The sequence below is a fragment of the Scyliorhinus canicula genome, chromosome 13, assembly GCF_902713615.1.
Source record: "Scyliorhinus canicula chromosome 13, sScyCan1.1, whole genome shotgun sequence".
NCBI lineage: Eukaryota > Metazoa > Chordata > Chondrichthyes > Carcharhiniformes > Scyliorhinidae > Scyliorhinus > Scyliorhinus canicula.
Window position 1 is genome coordinate 128,632,336 of NC_052158.1, and position 20,265 is coordinate 128,652,600.

General features: G+C 42.1%; 1 protein-coding gene across 3 annotated transcripts in view; it reads right to left on the reverse strand.

Moving 5' to 3' along the window:
* Window positions 1–847: 847 nt before the first annotated feature.
* The window catches only part of tfr1a (transferrin receptor 1a), a 58,127-nt gene continuing 38,709 nt past the window's right edge, over window positions 848–20,265 (reverse strand). For 2 of the 3 annotated variants that reach the window (XM_038817246.1, XM_038817247.1), the window contains exons 13-19: window positions 16,674–16,737; window positions 16,192–16,259; window positions 11,515–11,591; window positions 9,647–9,731; window positions 8,290–8,511; window positions 5,374–5,514; window positions 2,859–3,101 (exon numbers count right to left, since the gene is read on the reverse strand). In XM_038817246.1, coding sequence (XP_038673174.1) covers window positions 2,859–3,101; window positions 5,374–5,514; window positions 8,290–8,511; window positions 9,647–9,731; window positions 11,515–11,591; window positions 16,192–16,259; window positions 16,674–16,737 — 900 coding nt within the window. Of the gene's footprint in view, window positions 3,102–5,373; window positions 5,515–8,289; window positions 8,512–9,646; window positions 9,732–11,514; window positions 11,592–16,191; window positions 16,260–16,673; window positions 16,738–20,265 lie in introns of all 3 variants that reach the window. The other variant, XM_038817249.1, reaches the window with a different exon arrangement.

A 20,265-nucleotide genomic window follows, 5' to 3' on the forward strand; every position in this document is an offset into this window, starting at 1 on the left:
TTTTGTATTATTGCCAAGCCTGTCAAAATTTCCAGACAGATGAATAGCACTGAAGTAGAAGGCAAAAGTTAATATTTAAAAAGATTTCAAAATAGATGCCAAATGCAAGCTGCATTCATTTCTGTACCATCTAAATCTAGATTTTATTTTAAAGTCAGAGTCAAAACGTCAGGGTTTCTGAGGCAATTTCTTGGACACTCAATTTATGTTACCTAATTAGCACATTAGCCTAATCTGGAGGAAGAAAAAGGTAACAAGAATGCCCTCATACCCCCAGCCCCACCTAAATACACAACGGACCAACAAAAAAGTGTGAATGTATCACAACTTTGAGCTCTTGAGAACAGTGGGGAGGCAGTGGCGTAGTGGTATTGTCACTGGACTAGTAATCCAAAAACCCAGGGTAATACTCCGAGGACCTGGGTTCAAATCGCACTATGGTGGAATTTGAATTCAGTAACAAAATCTGGAATTAAAAGTCTAATGACAACCATGAAACCATTGTCGATTTTAGTTTTTTAAAAACCCATCTGGTTCACTAATGTCCTTTAGGGAAAGAAATATTCCATCCTTACTTGGTCTGGCCTACAAGTGACTATACCCACAGCAATGTGGTTGACTCTTAAATGCCCAGAGGGATGGGCAATAAAGAAGAAAAAAATTCCAGGGCAGTGATCATTGTATTAATGTTTGTTTTGAGTTTGTCATAATTGTGACACCAGATTGTTCATCCAGAAAAAAGTGCAATGAATTCTTCAAAATAGCCAGTTGTTTTCAATCCCATTAAAGTCAAGTAAAAACCTGCAGGTGAGGCTGGAGATTAATTATACAAATCTTCTCTTTTCAATTTCTCATGTATTTCAGTTGGTAACATGGCATTATTGCAAATCAAAATAAGCTGCTAATGCCCTTTTACTTTACTTCTGAATGGGCAAACCCTTTTCATCCACACTACTTGTATTTATTTGCACCCTCCCAATCATTGGGTAACTTTAACATTTATAACATGCTTCATCCAGCTACCATCACTCTACTTAAATCTCTGCACTGCATCGAAAAGTTAAGAATTTTATGCCAATTTATTAATTTTGCATACATTTTTGGTCTGGACCCTAATTTTATTTTGAAGATTTCCTCACTGTAATGCTGCAAATATCTTTCAATTTTGCTAAATGATGCTGCCTCATAAAAGACAAACACAAACTTTTCCAATGGATTGAAAGCAATTCTTTTAAGCAACACTAACTGCTTTATGCCTCATTAGCTTTCAAATCTACCCATTAAATTTGAAAGTGCCATTGCTATTAACGAGAAAAATATTAGATTACCCCTGATGCCATCAAATCATTGTTAATGCAAATTATTCTATCTTCCCACTTCTTGCTCTTCCTGGATTATTTCAATTTTGCTGGTGTAATAATTAAATTTAACTTTGAAAAAACTTCTCCAAGACTATAGAAACTTTGCCTCTTGCATAGCCAATTTAATTTCCATATTACACTGAATAAATTTACAACGTTCCTCACTTTTTTTTGGTGCCCACACTATATTCATAGTAATTTCAGTGCTTCACTGCTGGGAGGAGCAATGTTATTATATTCTTTCAGGATATGGAGATATTTAACAATATACAAACTTATTCCCCATGTGCAATGTTGCAAGAGTTCAACTCCTCTCACAAAATGTTTTGAGAAGAGAAACTTTATGTTGGGTCAACAGCTTCATCAATATATTAAAGTTGCCAAAGTCCCAAGTGACCATAGGCTGCTTATGGTGGTGGTAATTTAATCAGAGGATCACCATACCTCAGGCGAGGGTCAAGATTGAGAAGGGAGTGCCCTTCACAAATAACCTCAGCCGGTACGGGAATTGAACCTGCGCTGCTGGTCTCGCTCAGCATCATGAACCAGCTATCTAGCCAACTGAGCTAAACTGGCCCCCATATATATATATATATATATATATATATATATATATATATTACACATCAAGATAACGACTTAGCTAGTTATCCATCAATTGCAGTGCTGCACATGGAAAAAGTGAAATCCTAACTTGTCATATTACAGTTTTCATCCCCCAAATACACACCCGTTTCAAATTAGTTTTGTATTTCTTTGATTTCTCATTACCCCTCTTGTAATAGGATCATCACTTGCACCATTTCTCCTATTCCCACATAGATTTGTTTCCCTCAGTGCTTCCAAGTTTAAATGTACTCCTTTGCTCACCACTATACAATGCAAGAACAACACGGGATAAGTCACCTACGAAAGGATATATTGCACAGCTGCTTCGCCATTGGTCCAAGGAGGTACTTGCACCACCAGGTTTATAATGTGCAGTTGTTACATACTAATGAAATTTGTTAATTTGCCAAGATCAGTTCCCCAAAAGATCTAGTGAAAGCAGGTCTTCCCAGGAGCTGTTCTTAAACAATGAGTAAATGTAGACTGTTGATGTTGACAAGAGGGAGTCTGCCAGGTACATGTCTATTCACTGGTAACAAGTAATGCAAGCACCTCTCTAAGGCGAATATATAAACAGCTAAAATGGCAGCAATATGGAATACAAAAGATTAGATGACTTAAATATAGCTGAGATATTATTGTCCCCTCACTTGTACTTCTGGAATAGAACATCTGTTCTTTTAAAGCATCCAAATAAGTCAGCAAGTTTATGCTAATAAGTTTGCACCTCACAAAACAGGTTTCATGTATGATTTAAATACAAATCTCAATTAATCCCATACAAGGGTAGTTAAACCCAAGTGACAAGTGCTCAGGCATTAATTATCTCAGCATTTTGAAAGTTAAAGCAGTGGTGCCTGCAGTCAAACCAGTGTGAATGCCTGTAGATCAGAACCCATTGCTGCTGGCCCATACTTCTCCACCGAGTGCATTGGCTGCTCCCTGGATGGTCCAGGTAGCAAAAGCCAAATCGTTACGGGTCATATTGAAATCAACGAGATTAGGGTTCACTCTCAGAAGTTTCAGCTGCTCCACAATACCGGCAAGGGTATGGTTGCCTTTGCCATACAACAGGTGTCTATACGGACAACTCTTTATATTCACATAAGGAGAAAGAAAATTGTACTCCACCTGTTGGAACAATGGATATTAATTTTAATTAATTCAGCACAAAACTGGATAAATTGCATTTTTTTTTTACATATTAGGAGACCTATTATTTTGTCCAAAACATCCTGCAACCAGTGAAAATGGAATTTTACGGGACAGAGAAGTGTACACAGATCCATTATACCATTCTTCAATTTATTTTCTGCAAAGCATTAATTCATGCAGGTGGTTAAAACTTCTACCACGCACATAGACTGGAGGAATCAAATTGGTAAGGGTAGCCTGGAGGCAGTTCATTGAATGCATTAGAGACTGTTTCCTGGGACAGTATGTTGGGGAACCAGCCAGGGAGAAGATTGCTTTCGATTTGGTATTTTGTAATGAGTGATTAATTAATGGCCTCACAGTTAAGGATCCACCAGGGAGTAGTGACCATAGTATGGCAGAATTCAAGATTCAGTTTTGGAGCGAGAAAGGGGAGCCCCACCCTAGTGTTCTGAAATTAAGCAAAGGAAACTTATTAGGCTCGAGGACAGATTTGACCCACAGGGGTGCCACAGGGGTCAGTCCTTGGGCCCCAGCTATTTACAATCTATATTAATGACTTGGATACAGGGATAGAAGGATGTAGCCAAATTTGCAGATGACACAAAAATAGGTTGGACAGTAAGTTGCAATGAGGAAATAAGAACGTTACAAATGGATATAGATAGGTTAGGAGAGTGGGCCAAAATTGAACAGTTTAGGCCTGGAGCTTAGAAAAATATGGGGAGATATAATTGAGGCATACAAGATGCTAAAGGTATGGGTAAAGTAGATGTGAAGTTGATGCTTCCTCTTGTGTGGCATTCTAAAACAAGAGGTCATCTTAGAATAAGAGGTTGAAAATTTAAACAGGTTGGAGGAAAAACTCCCAAAGGGTTGTGAATCTGTGGAATTCGCTACCGCAGAGAGTGTGGTGGATGCAGAGACAGTGAGTAAATTTGAGGAGTTAGATTTTTAATTGGTAATGGGTTGAAGGGGTATGAAGAATGGACAGGACGGTGGAGTTGAGGCCAGGATGGGATCAGCCATGATGACATTGAGGGTTCTTGGCTTGGGAGGCTAAATTGCCTATTCTCCCAGGGCCTCACGGTAGCATGGTGGTTAGCATCAATGCTTCACAGCTCCAGGGTCCCAGGTTCGATTCCCGGCTGGGTCACTGTCTGTGTGGAGTCTGCACGTCCTCCCCGTGTGTGCGTGGGTTTCCTCCGGGTGCTCCGGTTTCCTCCCACAGTCCAAAGATGTGCAGGTTAGGTGGATTGGCCATGCTAAATTGCCCATAGTGTAAGGTTAATGGGGGGATTGTTGGGTTACGGGTATACGGGTTACATGGGTTTAAGTAGGGTGATCATTGCTCGGCACAACATCGAGGGCCGAAGGGCCTGTTCTGTGCTGTACTGTTCTATGTTCTATGTTCTATGTGTTCTAGGGTGGAGATGCTCTGGCTGATTTCGCAATTCAGCTTTTGGTCTGTAACATTGTCGGTAGCAGATGAGGAACATATCAGCTATGATAGAATGGCGGAGCAGACCCGATGGGCTGAATGGCTTAATTTTGCTCCTATATCTTGGGAACTTATAAAGTGTGCAGGAACTTGTTACGCTTAAAAATATCGTGACAACACCTTCCTGCTTTGCTCACATTTACATTCAGCTTCTGCTGTTTCCAAATCACATCTATTTAGATGGTGCCCATGGAATTATACATACTGAATTGGATAGAGCCAAATAAGATTTTAAGCAAAGAATCCTAAGAGAAGCTATAGGCCATATGACACACTACGTCTGCTCTGCCGTTCAATACAATAATGCCTGATCTCTTATGTTAACTCAATTTTCCTGCCTCACTCTTTATTTCTCAATTCCAAGAGCATCCAAAAGTGTATCGACCCCCCTCACACATGTTCAACAAGTGAGCATCAACAAACATCTGGGATAGAGATTTCCAAAGATCCGTAACCTTTTTTGCAAGTATTTCCTCTTCTCAAAGCTAAATGGTCAACCCCTTTTTGAGCGAGTGACCGACAGTTTGCAAGGCTGTCCAAAAACTCCTGTGTTCCCAGCCACCAGTACACCTACATCCATGAAGATGAAGATATTTTTACTGATAACAGATTTTTCAATATCATGGCTTGGAAACTCTTGTAAGGCAGTGTGCTCCAGATCAGATCAAATCAAATTTGCAACCTCAAATCAAAGTCAAAGTTACATAAATTGCAGTAGAAGCAATGCAACGAAATACAAAAACGTACCCTCATAATTCGATTATTGTAGGTCCGGCAGAGCAATACATTATTCATATCAGAGGTTTCGATTTCAGTTTTCAGATTATTGGCAGCACGTATTAAGTCACCACGTGCTGAAAGTAGCCACTGTGTAGTCAGTCCACGGTCCTGCAAAAAGATTAATTTTGGTTTCAAGTCTAATTCACACTGCATCAGTTTCCCATACAGGGGGCAGGGGCCGGTGGGGGAAGAGGCACGGCAGGCTCCAGAAAATGTGCAGGTGTATCACCCCTTCTGCAGAAGGACTGCATGGGAAATTTAAACTTCAAATGGGTACTTGGCCTGCACCAGGAACATGAACTGGGTGAGTAAAAAGAAGTTCTGGGCATTCTGTTTAGCGTAAATATGTTTTTGGGGGGGAAGTGGGGTTGAAGGTCTCAGCACCCAAGAAGTAGGAAGTAGGTAACTGGTGATGGATTGGGATGGTCATGAGGGTAGTCGGGCAGTGAGGTAGTGGATGAGCAAGAGAATGAAGCACTATTTCGGGGCAGCATGGTAACACAGTAGTTAGCACAGTTGCTTCACAGCTCCAAGGCCCCAGGTTCGATTCCCAGCTTGGGTCACTGAATGTGTGGAGTCTGCTCATTCCCCGTGTGTGCGTGGGTTTCCTCTGGGTGCTCCAGTTTCCTCTCAGTCCAAAGATGTGCAGGTTAGGTGGATTCGACATGCTAAATTGCCCTTAGTGTCCAAAAAAGGTTAGGTGGGGTTGCTGGGTTACGGGGATAGGGTGGAGGTGTGGGCTTAAGTGGGGTGCTCTTACCAAGGGCCGATGCAGACTCGATGGGCCGAACGGCCTCCTTCTGCACTGTAAATTCTAAGATAATGTGACAGTTTGTCAAACAAGTTTTAATGATTCAGAAGCCACATCTTCCCAGCAGGCATTTGTTTGGAAAATCAGATTGTTTAATAGATTTTTTTTGCCCAAGGATTAAAAAATATATCCTTGCGTAACTCATCTGTAACGTAGAATGACATTAGAAGCACAAGCAAAGAACAATAAAAACATCAGGGGTGGCATGGTGGCGCAGTGGTTGGCACTGCTGCGGAGGACCAGGCTTCGATGCCGGCACCGCGTCATTATCTTGTGGGATTTGCATATTCTCCCTGTATCTGCGTAGGTCCCACCCTCACAATCCAAAGATGTGCAGGGTAGGTGGATTGGCCACAATAAAAACATCAAAAAAGTGAAGATGGTTTCAAAACGACTAAACTTTGGTGGACAACGTCAAGTATCAAGAGTACACCCCACATGGGAGCATCAACAGGGAAAAATAATTTTTATTTCTACAAAATAAATAAATAACGCTGTTTAAAACAAGCAAATGGGGCATCCAATTTGGGCAGAACAGTAGAATAGTGGTTAGCACTGTGGCATCACAGCACCAGGGGCCCAGGGTTATTGTCTGTGTGGAATCTGCATGTTCTCCCCATGTCTGCTTGGGTTTCCTCCGGGTGCTCCGGTTTCCTCCCACAGTCCAACGGTATGCAAGTTAGGTGGATTGGACATGCTAAATTACCCTTAGCGTCCAAAAAGGTTAGGACGGGTTATTGGGGTAGAGTGGAAGTGAGGGCTTAAAGTGGATCGGTGCAGACTCAATGGATCGAATGCCCTCTCTGGGTCACTGTCCGTGTGGAGTTTGCACATTCTCCCCGTGTCTGTGTGGGCTTCATTCCCACAACCCAAAAGATGTGGTTAGGTGGATTGGCCATGCTAAATTGCCCCTTAATTGAATAAAAATAATTGGGTACCCTAAATTTACATTAGAAAAAATAAACGTAAGCAAATGTGTCATCCAATTTGTGCACAGCAATGTCCTAGAGACTCAACTGAATGAATTCAAGGGGAGATGGTGTCGCGGAAATGTCACTGGACCTAGTAATCCAAAGACCCAGGCTAGTGCTCTGGGGACACTGGCCAAATCCCACCGTGACTGGTGAATTTAAACTCAATTGATAAAATCTGGAATTGAAAGCTAGTCTCAGTAATCAATTGTTGGCTTGTCAATATCCTTTGGAAAGGAAGTCTACCATCCTTACTGGGCCTGGCCTACATGCAACTCCAGACCAACAGCAATGTGGCTCTCTCTGCAACGTAGCCGAGCAAGCCACTGGATTCAAGGGCAATTAGCGATGGGAAAGAAATGTTGGTCATGGCAGTGACGGCTACATTACATGGAAGAACATTTTTTTTTAAACTGTCCAGATGAGCTATTTTTAGTTCTATTGGTTAAGTGATAAGCATTGGCCAGGAAGATCCCCTGGTGTTTTTCATTAAGATAGCGCCTTTTTCCAGCCAAATTGGAGAATGGGTTTCAGTCAGTGCTTTATGAGAAGGATTGCATTTCTTACAATGCAACACTCAGTAATGGATTCAAGTTCCAGCATAAATTATGTGCTCATTCATAATCGGGCCTGCACACTCAAGCTCCAACTGAAAGTAAAGGTTACCAACTGAACAAAGCGGACACTGGAAAACTATTTTAGACTTTTCTAGAATACAACTGGCCAAATAGATTATTTCTATGCAGACGTTTGTTGAGGAAGCAATTTTATCATTCCTGGTCTATGCCAAACAACAGCTCAAACTCTGCACCTGGAATAGAACTACTATTTTTGTTCATACTGCTACTGATCAGACTCTATGACAAGCAAGGATTCTACATCGTCAAGGACAGCACAGTGGCAAGCATTGCTTCTTCATGGTGCTGAGGACCTGGGTTAGATCCCGGCCCCGGGTCACTGTCCATATGGAGTTTGCACATTCCCCCTATGTCTGCGTGGGTTTCACCCCTACGGCCCAAAGAGATGTGCATGGTAGGTGAATTGGCCACGCTAAAATGGCCCCATAATTTAAAAAAAAGATTCTACATAGTTTTTGTTTACCTTTAGCTCTGATGTATAATTATGAATTTGAGTAGTGTAGCGCAACAACTCATTAGCATATTGCTGATAATCAAGTGGAAGCTGATGGTCATTGATTAGCTTTATCACAGCAATTCCGATGACCTCTGCCACGGTACGAGCAACAAACTCTAGTTTATTATTGGTAAACTTGTTGAGAGTTTCTAATGTGTCAACTTCGGTACTGCATGGGTAATTTGTATCCTGCAACAAAAAACAACAATTAGAAATATTACATTTATATATACATCCTAAAATACTCCTCCTCTGGTTTTGGTTAATAGGAATTGGAAGCAGATACCCTGCCAAAATTTCTGAAAATAATTGTTCAACTCACTTCTTCAACATTGGGTAGCTGACTTCACCATTAGCAGTTTGGTCTAACCAAAAAGAAACTCAACAGATTCACTGAATGATTACATCACAGAATGCGGCCATTTGTTCATGCAGCAGTATGGCAGCACAGTGGCTAGCATTGTTGCCTCACAGCGCCAGGGTCCCGGTTTGATTCCCAGCCCGGGTCACTGCCTGTGCAGAACCTGCACATCCTCTCGGTGGTTTACTCCAGGTGCCCTGGTTTCCTCCCACAAGTCCCGGAAGACATGCTCGTTAGGTGAATTTCTGAATCCTCTCTGTGTACATGAACAGGTGCCAGAGTGTGGCGACTAGGGGATTTTCATGGTAACTTCATTGCAGTATTAATGTAAAGCTACTTGTGACACTAATAAAGATTATTATTATAAGCTCTCTGCAAAAACAAATTGGTTAGTGCCATTCCCCTGCCTGCTGCCCCACCAAAACAAATTCCTGGGGGTACCAGCATCCTGGAAGGAAGGGGACAAAACTTTAGTGGGATCTCAAATTGACAGGGATCTGCTCAACAAGTTCTCGTACTTTCAGGGTGGATGCATAACAAGCCTACCCTCAAATAGGCAAGCACCACTTGTAACACAAAAGATAAAAGAAATACATCATGTGCAACACAGTTACTCATTTAAGCCTTTAAAGTTAGGCACCATTTACTTCTTTGGTTTTGCTACGACTGGAGAAAATTAAAAGTAATGTCTAAAAATCAACAACTTTGGTTCTGCTATCGCTTGCCTTATCAGATAATTTTAAAAGATTTTACTGACCTGCAGAGACTCATGGGTTCTCTTAACACTGGCAAAACTCTACAGTACAATTTTCCCCCACTACAGAGCCAGTGCGAATAAAGGTCTACCCAAATATTTCTATTAATCTGACTCCAGTGATGTCAATGGCATGGCCATGAGAAAGTTTCATTCCAATCCAGATCTAATCTCGTAATGTCTCAGCAGGAATTTCAGACACCACTTACCTCAGTAAAACCGAGTCCAATAGCTGGGATCCCACCAACTGCCAAGAACGCATAAACACTGGTATCCATAGGCATCGGCTGCAAACTGCAAGAAGCAATGTTGTATTTGTCAAATAATAGGTATCGGAAGTGGTATTTTAATTACTTTTACTAAAGGCTTGGGTTTGTGCTCAGACTTATCCCATTTTGTATGGAGATGTCTGAAGTTCAATTAGTTCCTTCTGGAAAATGATTTCTCTTCAATCTTAAATGGGTTTCCCAAGGCAGGGCTGATGATAGCAAGGTCATCTCCCCTGACCCCCACCGTCTGCAATCTTTCTCTGTCCCTCAAGAGATTTTGTCCCTCGCATTCATCTTGCTTCCTAACCACTTCTGGATCCCATTCCTCAATATCTTTTGCTTGAAGAGAATCTGCAGAGATGCCAGGTTAAAGAATACACATACAGATCATAAAATTCTACAATATTGTAGAGTTGTTACATTAAAGTTGTACTACGCTAACCATCATGCCAATCCACTAAACCTCAAATCTCAACACAATTATGAAAATGTATTCATTGCACCATTGTGCAAACTTTCCTTTGACGAATGTCAGACATGTTGCTGAAGATCACTAAAGACAAGGTCATTCAGTGTCAGAAGAACAAATATAATTTGTTTTTAAAGTAATGCAGCCTTGAAATATTGTGGATTCTATTTCATTCCCCTGTCCCAACCTGGGGCAAGAAAGGGTCAACTATTTTTAAAATTCTTTCATGGGATGTGGGTGTCGCTGGTTGGGCCACCATTTGTCACCCACCTCTAACTGCCCTTGAACTGAATGGCTTTCTGTGCCATTTCAGAGGTCATTTCTTTTTACGAGTCAACCACATTCGTGTGGGTCTGAAGTCACATGGAGCCCAGACTAGGTAAGCTGGCAGATTTGTTCCCCTAAAGGACATTTGTGAAGCAGATGGCTTTTTAAAATCAACAATGGTCTTAATCGTCATCATTAAGACTTTTCCTCCAATTGACCCAATTCTCAGAATATAAAATGACAACAGTTCAGGGCATTGCAGTGGTCCTGTTAAAAAATGTGCAGAGGATGGCATGGTGGTGCAGTGTTTAGCACTGCTGCCTCATGGTGCCGAGGACCCGGTTCGATCCTGGTCCCAGGTTGCTGTCTATGTGGTGTCTACACATTTTCCCATTGTGTGTGGGTCTCACCCCCACAACCCAAAGATGTTTAATGGATTGGTCACTCTAAATTTCCCCTTATTGGAAAAATAAATGAATTGGGTACTTCAAATTTAAAAAAAAACTTGCAGGGAGCCAGTAAAATCACAGCCCAGTGATGTAACATAACATTAAAGTCAAGCCAGGAGAGTACTGCACTGCACCCTATGCTGTCTAGTAACAGAACCATGGTGGGAAGAACCAACTGGCTAGAAGATGCTACGGTGAACACCCGAGTCCTTTGTGGGTAAGAAGGACCAAAAGTGTTTCCCCAAAATGGGTCCTTGAACACCCCCCATCTCCAACACCCCCCCCCCCCCCCCCCCCCACACCCCCTTCCCCCCCATATCCCCCAAGATATGGGGGATTGTACAATTTGGAACTTTACGACATTGGACAGTATAACTGGCCATTGCAATGTACAATCAGGGAGAGACACTGACTCACAGGAACAATCAGGCCCGAGCCACTGTATCTCGGCATGCATGTGAAATAAGAACCTTTCCTTGAAGCTCAAGACAGCCTCCAGGACTCAACTTTAATTCCCTCCAACAGAGGCGGATAGATTAATGGAGCCAGAATTTAGTTTTTCCAATTGGGAAAGGAAAAGTATGACAGAAAGTTAAATTGAGATGATATGCAAAATAACTTACATTGCTTCCGTCCAGTCAGTAACACCCGATTTAGCTCTTTCGTAGATGGTTTGTTCAGGTGACGAAGGGCTCTTTACCTGTTGGAAACATAAGATGAGGTCTTATGGGGTCTTCAAAATCTAACACTTCTAAAAAACAATTTAACGCCAGTGTATTTCTAATTACAAATTTCAGTTCTCATTACTTCAAAGGAACATCTTCTGTAGGTGTCAATGAAAGGTCCTGTGACTGTAGCTACACTGTAGGACAGACTATAAATTCATAAATAGTGGGAGCTTGTAGGAGACCTAGTGCAATAAGCATGGAAGATTTTAACCTTCATATAGATCTGACAAATCAAGTTGCCAATAGCTTGAGGATGAGTTCAAAGAATACATTCCAGACAGTTTCTTAGAACAGTATGTTCTGGAACCAACCAGAGAACCGGCTGTTTCAGACCTGGTAATGTAATGAGACAGGATTACTTAAGGACTTCATAATAAACAATCCTCTAGAAAAGGGTGGTCATAACGTGAATTTCTGAAGAATTTCATAATCAGTTTGAGGGTGAGAAATTTGCATTCACAAACACAGGCCTGGACTTAAATAAATAAAGTCAATGCAAGAGTAATTGAGAAGATAGTACAGCATAAGTCACAGAAGGCATCCCAAGAATATTAAAAGTTATAAGATTAAAAAGAAAACTTAAGCACACAAGATTAAAGTTAGACAGTTAAAAAGATCCACTTGGTCAGAATATACAACTAAACACATTTTTGGCAATACTCATGTATATATTTTTAACTCTTAAAAATCCAGCAATACTACCCAAGACAAAAGTGCTATTGCTCTAGTAAAGGTCACACTGCTCCTCAAACTCTCACCCACTCTGCTGTAGAAATTCAGAAGTAAGACTGTTTTTGAAAACAAAGACTAGCCTGGTTTCTGGATGGCTACTTCAGATTTTACACCTCTCAGGACAAAGCTGGTGACCTCAAGTCAACTTCTGCACACAGCCATAACCGTTCAACATCCTTTTCTCCTCTCATTTTTGATTCCAATGTCCTCAGCAGATTTTTGAACTCCAGCTTTCCTAAATATAAAAATATCTTATTTTCCTATTGTCTCCCATTGTGTCAAATGAAATTTTAACCTTCCCTCGTTTCCTTTTAAATTGCAAAAGCACCCAAAATTTAACAGCTGAAAAAACCAAGTCCCTACCTATCTCCTAATGCAAATTTTAAACCCAACCTATTTACTTATAAAACCACTTCACCATGGCCGCTTATTACATATACATGTGTTTAGTATCTTTACCCTTCTTATCTCAGACAAGTTGCCTCTATTAACCTTTCCCCAGGTTAAATGAATCATTGCTCACAAATAGCCTTCTTCACAAAATAACACAACATTCTCCAATGATACGGAGATAGTGGATTCATTGGTTGTAATCGTCCAAAAGTCATTGGAAATGTCCCAGCAGACTGCAAATCAGCAAATGTAACAAGACTATTCAAGAAATTATAAGCTATCAGGCAAATGCTGGAATCCATGATTAAGGAACTATTAGCAGGACATTTAGAAAATCATAATGCAATGAGGCAGGGCAGATTTCAACAAGTTTGGGGGGAGGCATGAACAACTTAAATGTCGGCGCCCCACCCCCGGAGTGATAACATAATACCAGTGGGGTGAATGAGCAGAGTGGAACATCTGCTTCTCGGTGGGAAAAGTCCTACGCTCAAGAGCTGCCAGTCAATTTTGCTGGCTAGAAGTCCTATCAGCACCATATCTCGAGTATTAGGCACTGATAGGACTTCAAGTACGCACTGTGAAGGCAGCAATTATGACATCCAGACTCATAAGCCCCGGGCAGGGTGACCATCCATAGTATAATTTGGCCTTTCATCCTCTGCCCTGGGTCAGGCCTTTCCAAGATTGTTTTGTCCAGATTTCGGATGTCTCCGCAGGCTTTGACATTTGACAGGCTGGTAACATTAAGTGCGAGGGGACAGAGGCAAAGGTAACAGCATCGGAAACACCCACCCCCCCAAAGTAACATCCCTGGACTAAGATCTTCACCAGCAATGACCTACCTCACTCTCAGACCCACGTGCCAAAGTGTTCCTTAATCTTTTCCTCGATACTTGGAGCACCCTGGTGCCCAGGTTTTGGAGAGGGCAGGATCAGGGATCGTGAGGCAATAGGCTTTGGAGGCCAGGTTGAGGAATGGAGGTGGGGGTCCCCGGTGCACACAGGGTATTCCCTGTATAAATTATGTGAACCGCACCGCCTTCCTTCACACCTTTTCCAATAAGTTGTTATAACAATGATTTGCTCACTCCTGCCTGTAATATTATGGTGTGGGCAGTGTAAATATTCAGGTGAATTGACTTGTTGACAAGATCAATTGCCTGTTAATTGTTTCAAATGAAAAGACTGCCAATATTGGCAGCTGCCTACCTACGATTTTGTAGAGACTGGCTCAGGGGTTGGATGGGAAGACCGGGCTATCCACCTATCACATTTTACATGACCCTGGTACTGGGAACAGACTGACAGTGGGAAAAACACATTGGCTGGAAACAGAAACTGCCAAATCCTGCCCTGGCTGGAAGTAATACTGACCATCTCCAAGATCACTGAAGACAACACAAACTCATCAATCGCTATATTGACTTTGTGATTACCCACTCACAGTATGTATCACATTTACACAAAAGAACAAGACCATGCTATGAATATGTAACTAATTTCCAGACAGTGGTGATCAACATTGCAGCAGGACAAACAGAGGCAATCAGACTCTGTAACGGGCTAATAGCTGGTTAGACAAGAGTGTTTCAAGGACAATGGATCTTGATTGAATCCCCCTGGCTGAACTGGAGTATCCGGTTCATTCCCATTAACAAATTTAATTCGGGGTGGTACAACAGAACTCGGGTCACATGTGGGCGTATACCTATGACTCGGTGCTAGCAGAACCCGAATAAAAGATCGAACATTGGATCAGTTAATCAGCAATAACCCGTAGGTCCCTAGGCACAACCATCGCAAGAAGGGACCCTGTGCACTGAGCCCAGGAGAAGATATCCACATTGAGTGATTGTCGCCTGGCCAACCTCCTTCACTAACTGCGGGTAATACCGAGAACCCAACTGTGAGTTTGATTCACGTGTGTGTGATGTTGAATATTGTAATATTCAAATAAAAATGGGTTGAACCGCAAATTTGTTTTGTCCTTTGGTTGCCTCATAAGTAAAGACAGCTGGGTAAAATGTTTTGCTAATAAACTGGTCAAAGTGTCTGATAATTTACAAACATGGATTTCCAAAAGGCATTTGGTAAGATGCCCCATAAAATGTTGCTGTTCAAGTGCTCATGGTGTTTGGGATGAGATGGTAGCGTGGATAAGTTGGAATAAATGCGTCATTTTCAAGTTTGCAAATTCTAACTGGAGGAGTGTTACAGGGATCAATGCCGCGGCTCCAACTATTTACAATCTGACTTGGATGAAGGAACAGACCGTCTTTTGGTCAACTTTGCTTATGGTCCAAAGTTTAGTAGGAAACATGTTGTGAGGATAGAAAAAGTCTGCAAAGGGATACAGATTGGCTATGTGAGTGGGAAAAATATTGGCAGATAGGGTATCTAGTATTTAGGAAGATAAATAGAACTTTGGCCTTTATTGCAAAGGGAATGAAATATAAAAGTAGTGAAGTCTTACAACAACTGTTTCGGACTTTGGCACGGTTGTACCTGGAGTCTTATGCACAGTTTTCATCTCCTTAAGGAGGAATATATTTGCATTGGAAGCAGTTCAGAGAAGATTTACTTGGCTGATTCCGGAGAGGAATGGCTTGTCTTATGAGGAAACATTGAGTTAATAAGGCCTATAGCTCACTGGAGTTTAGAAGAATGAGAGGTGACTGATTAAGCACACAAGATCTTGAAGGGGCTTGTCAGGGTAGATGTTGGGAGATGTTTCCCCTCATGGGGAATCTGGAACTTGGGGGCATAGTTTAAAAATAAAGGAGATGAGGAGGAAATTCTTCACCAAGGGTCATCAAACTTTGGAATTCTTTTCCACATAGCGCAGTGGACCATTTAATATATTCAAGGCTGAGTTAGACAGATTTTTGATCATCAAAAGGAGTTATGGGGGGCAGGCAGGAAAGTGGAATGAGGGCCACAATCAGATCAGTCATGATCTCATCAAAAGTGCAAAGACTACAGATTCAGCAATGTTGATTTAAATTGGGTCATCTTCAAGATGCATTCATGCAACATCTTTTTGGCAGTCAATAATAGCTTTCATTAAAATATAATTCTCAAAACCCAAATGTTATTAAATCTAAATCAGTCAAGAGGCAGTCAAGGTCTTTGGGTGCCTTGCATCTGCTTGGCACCTTTCTCAAGCAATATTAGCACAGGGCTAAAGAGCTTGCTTTGAAAGACGACCAAGGCAGGCCAGCAGCATGGTTCAATTCCCGTACCAGCCTCACCGAACAGGCGCCGGAATGTGGCGACTAGGGGCTTTTCACAGTAACTTCATTTGAAGCCAACTTATGACAATAAGCGATTCCCATTTCATTTCACATATGCTGCAGTTTATTTGACAATTCAGGCCCCTTGAAATTAAAGGCAGCAGATAATTTTGTTAAAAGTCTATATTAATCAGCATTAAAGGATTCTTACCTCAGAAATACTTTCTCGAATTAGATTGTGCAACATGGAACTGCCAAACATTCTGAAGTTGTCGTCTCCTGGAACAGAATACATAACGTGATTGACACACACACACACAAAAAAAAAATCTCTCAAGTCAAAAGTGGATGAGAACATTCACGATTCAGATTTAAATATGAATACTCAGAAGCTATTAATGTTTTGCCTACTGAGCCAATTAATTATAAATATACTTTGCCCATTGCAGGTTAAACAAAATTAATTCACTTCCAACTGCTTGGGACAGGACCTCTACAAATCCGCTCTGGGATTAACTCTGAGATTAACTGCAATATTAAAAAGTTTCCTCTCACTTAGCCTTAGTGCAACATTCCATCCAACAATCCAGCTCACCATCTAATTGAGACATGTTCAAATGCTGAAAAACCCCATTTTTAAACAAAGTTTACCCATTTATTTACTCTTATAATGACACAACATTGTTCACTTACCTAACACTGCTCTATCAAGACTAAAGTAGGCACAGATCTTCAGATGTAACACAGACATATATCCCTGAAAAGAAAGATGATCAGTTAAACTGATTTACAGTGCCATCTCAAGCGAGCACTTTTCCAGGAGACTCGTCCAGAGTGAGACTCATACAGAGTGGGAGATTGAAACTTGGTAATTTGGTGCAGTGAGGTAATTCAATGCAGAGTATGAGGAGGTGCTTTTTAACCCTGGTAAGTGACTGGTAAGTAGTCTCTCTTTTTCTTTTCATTGTCTAATTTATTTATTTTTATTTTGAAATTCTAGTTGTTTAAATTTACCAAGGGTTTAAGACATGGCAGGAGATCCCAGACCCGTGTCATGCTCCTCGTGTGCGATGTGGGAGCTCAGGGACACGTCCACTGTCCCTGGCTCCTTCACGTGCAAGAAGTGTGTTCAGTTGCAGCTCTTGTTAGACCGCTTGACGGCTCTGGAACTGCGGATGGACTCACTTTGGAGCATCCGCGATGCTGAGGAGGTCGTGGATAGCACGTTTAGCGAGTTGGTCACACCGCAGGTGAAGGTTACTGAGGGAGATAGAAAATGGGTGACCAAAAGAAAGAGCAAGAGTAGGAAGGCAGTGCAGGTGTCTCCTGCGGTCATCTCCCTGCAAAACAGATATACTGCTTTGGATACTGTTGAGGAAGATGGCTCACCAGGGGAAGGCAGCAGCAGCCAGGTTCATGGCACCGTGGCTGGCTCTGCTGCACAGCAGGGCAGGAAGAAAAATGGCAGGGCTATAGTGATAGGGGACTCGATCGTAAGGGGAATAGACAGGCGGTTCTGTGGACGCAATCGAGACTCCAGGATGGTATGTTGCCTCCCTGGTGCAAGGGTCAAGGATGTCTCGGAGCGGCTGCAGGACATTCTGGGGGGGGGGGGGGGGGGGGTGAACAGCCAGCTGTCGTGGTGCACATAGGCACCAACGATATAGGTAAAAAACGGGATGAGGTCCTACAAGCGGAATTCAGGGAGTTAGGAGTTAAACTAAAAAGTAGGACCTCAAAGGTAGTAATCTCAGGATTGCTACCAGTGCCACGAGCTAGTCAGAGTAGGAATGTCAGGATAGATAGGATGAATGCGTGGCTCGAGAGATGGTGCAAGAGGGAGGGATTCAAATTCCTGGGGCATTGGGACCGGTTCTGGGGGAGGTGGGACCAGTACAAACCGGACGGTCTGCACTTGGGCAGGACTGGAACCGATGTCCTAGGGGGGGTGTTTTCTAGAGCTGTTGGGGAGGGTTTAAACTAATGTGGCAGGGGGATGGGAACCAATGCTGGAAGTTGGAAGGTAGTAAAACAGGGACAGAAACAAAAGGAAGTAAGGGGAAAAGTGCAAGGCAGAGAAGACATAGTCAGAAATCCATAAGGGCGACAGTACAAGGTACAGTGACTGAGGGGAGCACAGTGAATAGGCCCAGTAATAACAAAAGGAATAAAACTGGAGACGTTAAGATTCAAAACAGAGGTAAAAAAACCAACATAAGTGTACTTTACCTGAATGCTCGTAGTATTCGGAATAAAGTAAATGAGTTGGTGGCACAAATCATCGTGAATGACTATGATTTAGTGGCCATTACTGAAACATGGTTAAAGGATGGTCACGACTGGGAGTTAAATATCCGAGGGTATCAAACTATTCGGAAGGATAGAGTGGATGGTAAGGGAGGTGGTGTTGCTCTGTTATTTAAGGATGACATCCGGGCAATAGTAAGGGATGACATCGGTGCTATGGAGGATAAGGTTGAATCCATTTGGGTGGAAATCAGGAATAGTAAGGCGAAAAAGTCACTGATAGGAGTAGTCTATCGGCCACCAAATAGTAACGAGATGGTGGGGCAGGCAATAAACAAAGAAATAACTGATGCATGTAGAAATGGTACAGCAGTTATCATGGGGGATTTTAATCTACATGTCGATTGGTTTAACCAGGTCGGTCAAGGCAACCGTGAGGAGGAGTTTATAGAATGTATCCGCGATAGTTTCCTAGAACAGTATGTAATGGAACCTACGAGGGAACAAGCGGTCCTAGATCTTGTCCTGTGTAATGAGACAGGATTGATTCATGATCTCATAGTTAGGGATCCTCTCGGAAGGAGCGATCACAATATGGTGGAATTTAAAATACAGATGGAGGGTGAGAAAGTAAAATCAAATACTAGTGTTTTGTGTTTAAACAAAGGAGATTACAAGGGGATGAGAGAAGAACTAGCTAAGGTAGACTGGGAGCTAAGACTTTATGGTGGAACAGTTGAGGAACAGTGGAGAACCTTCTAAGTGATTTTTCACAGTGCTCAGCAAAGGTTTATACCAACAAAAAGGAAGGACGGAAGAAAGAGGGAAAATCGACCGTGGATATCTAAGGAAATAAGGGAGAGTATCAAATTGAAGGAAAAAGCATATAAAGTGGCAAAGATTGCTGGGAGATTAGAGGACTGGGAAATCTTTAGGGGGCAACAGAAAGCTACTAAAAAAGCTATAAAGAAGAGTAAGATAGAGTATGAGAGTAAACTTGCTCAGAATATAAAAACAAGACAGTAAAAGTTTTTACAAATATATAAGACAAAAAAGAGTGGCTAAGGTAAATATTGGTCCTTTAGAGGATGAGAAGGGAGTTTTAATAATGGGAGATGAGGAAATGGCTGAGGAACTGAACAGGTTTTTTGGGTCTGTCTTCACAGTGGAAGACACAAATAACATGCCAGCGACTGATAGAAATGAGGCTATGACAGGTGAGGACCTTGAGAGGATTGTTATCACTAAGGAGGGAGTGATGGGCAAGCTAATGGGGCTAAAGGTAGACAAGTCTCCTGGCCCTGATGGAATGCATCCCAGAGTGCTAAAAGAGATGGCTAGGGAAATTGCAGATGCACTAGTGATAATTTACCGAAATTCACTAGACTCTGGGGTGGTCCCGGTGGATTGGAAATTAGCAAACGTGACGCCACTGTTTAAAAAAAGGAGGTAGGCAGAAAGCAGGAAATTATAGGCCAGTGAGTTTAACTTCGGTAATAGGGAAGATGCTGGAATCTATCATCAAGGAAGAAATTGCAAGGCATCTGGATAGAAATTGTCCCATTGGGCAGACGCAGTATGGGTTCGTAAAAGGCAGGTCATGCCTAACTAATTTAGTGGAATTTTTTGAGGACATTACCAGAGCAGTAGATAACGGGGAGCCGATGGATGTGGTATATCTGGATTTCCAGAAAGCCTTTGACAAGGTGCCACACAAAAGGTTGCTGCATAAGATAAAGATGCATGGCATTAAGGGTAAAGTAGTAGCATGGATAGAGGATTGGTTAATTAATAGAAAGCAAAGAGTTGGAATAAATGGGTGTTTCTCTGGTTGGCAATCAGTAGCTAGTGGTGTCCCTCAGGGATCCGTGTTGGGCCCACAATTGTTCACAATTGACATTGATGATTTGGAGTTGGGGACCACGGGCAATGTGTCCAAGTTTGCAGATGACACTAAGATGAGTGGTAAAGCAAAAAGTGCAGAGGATACTGGAAGTCTGCAGAGGGATTTGGATAGGTTAAGTGAATGGGCTCGGGT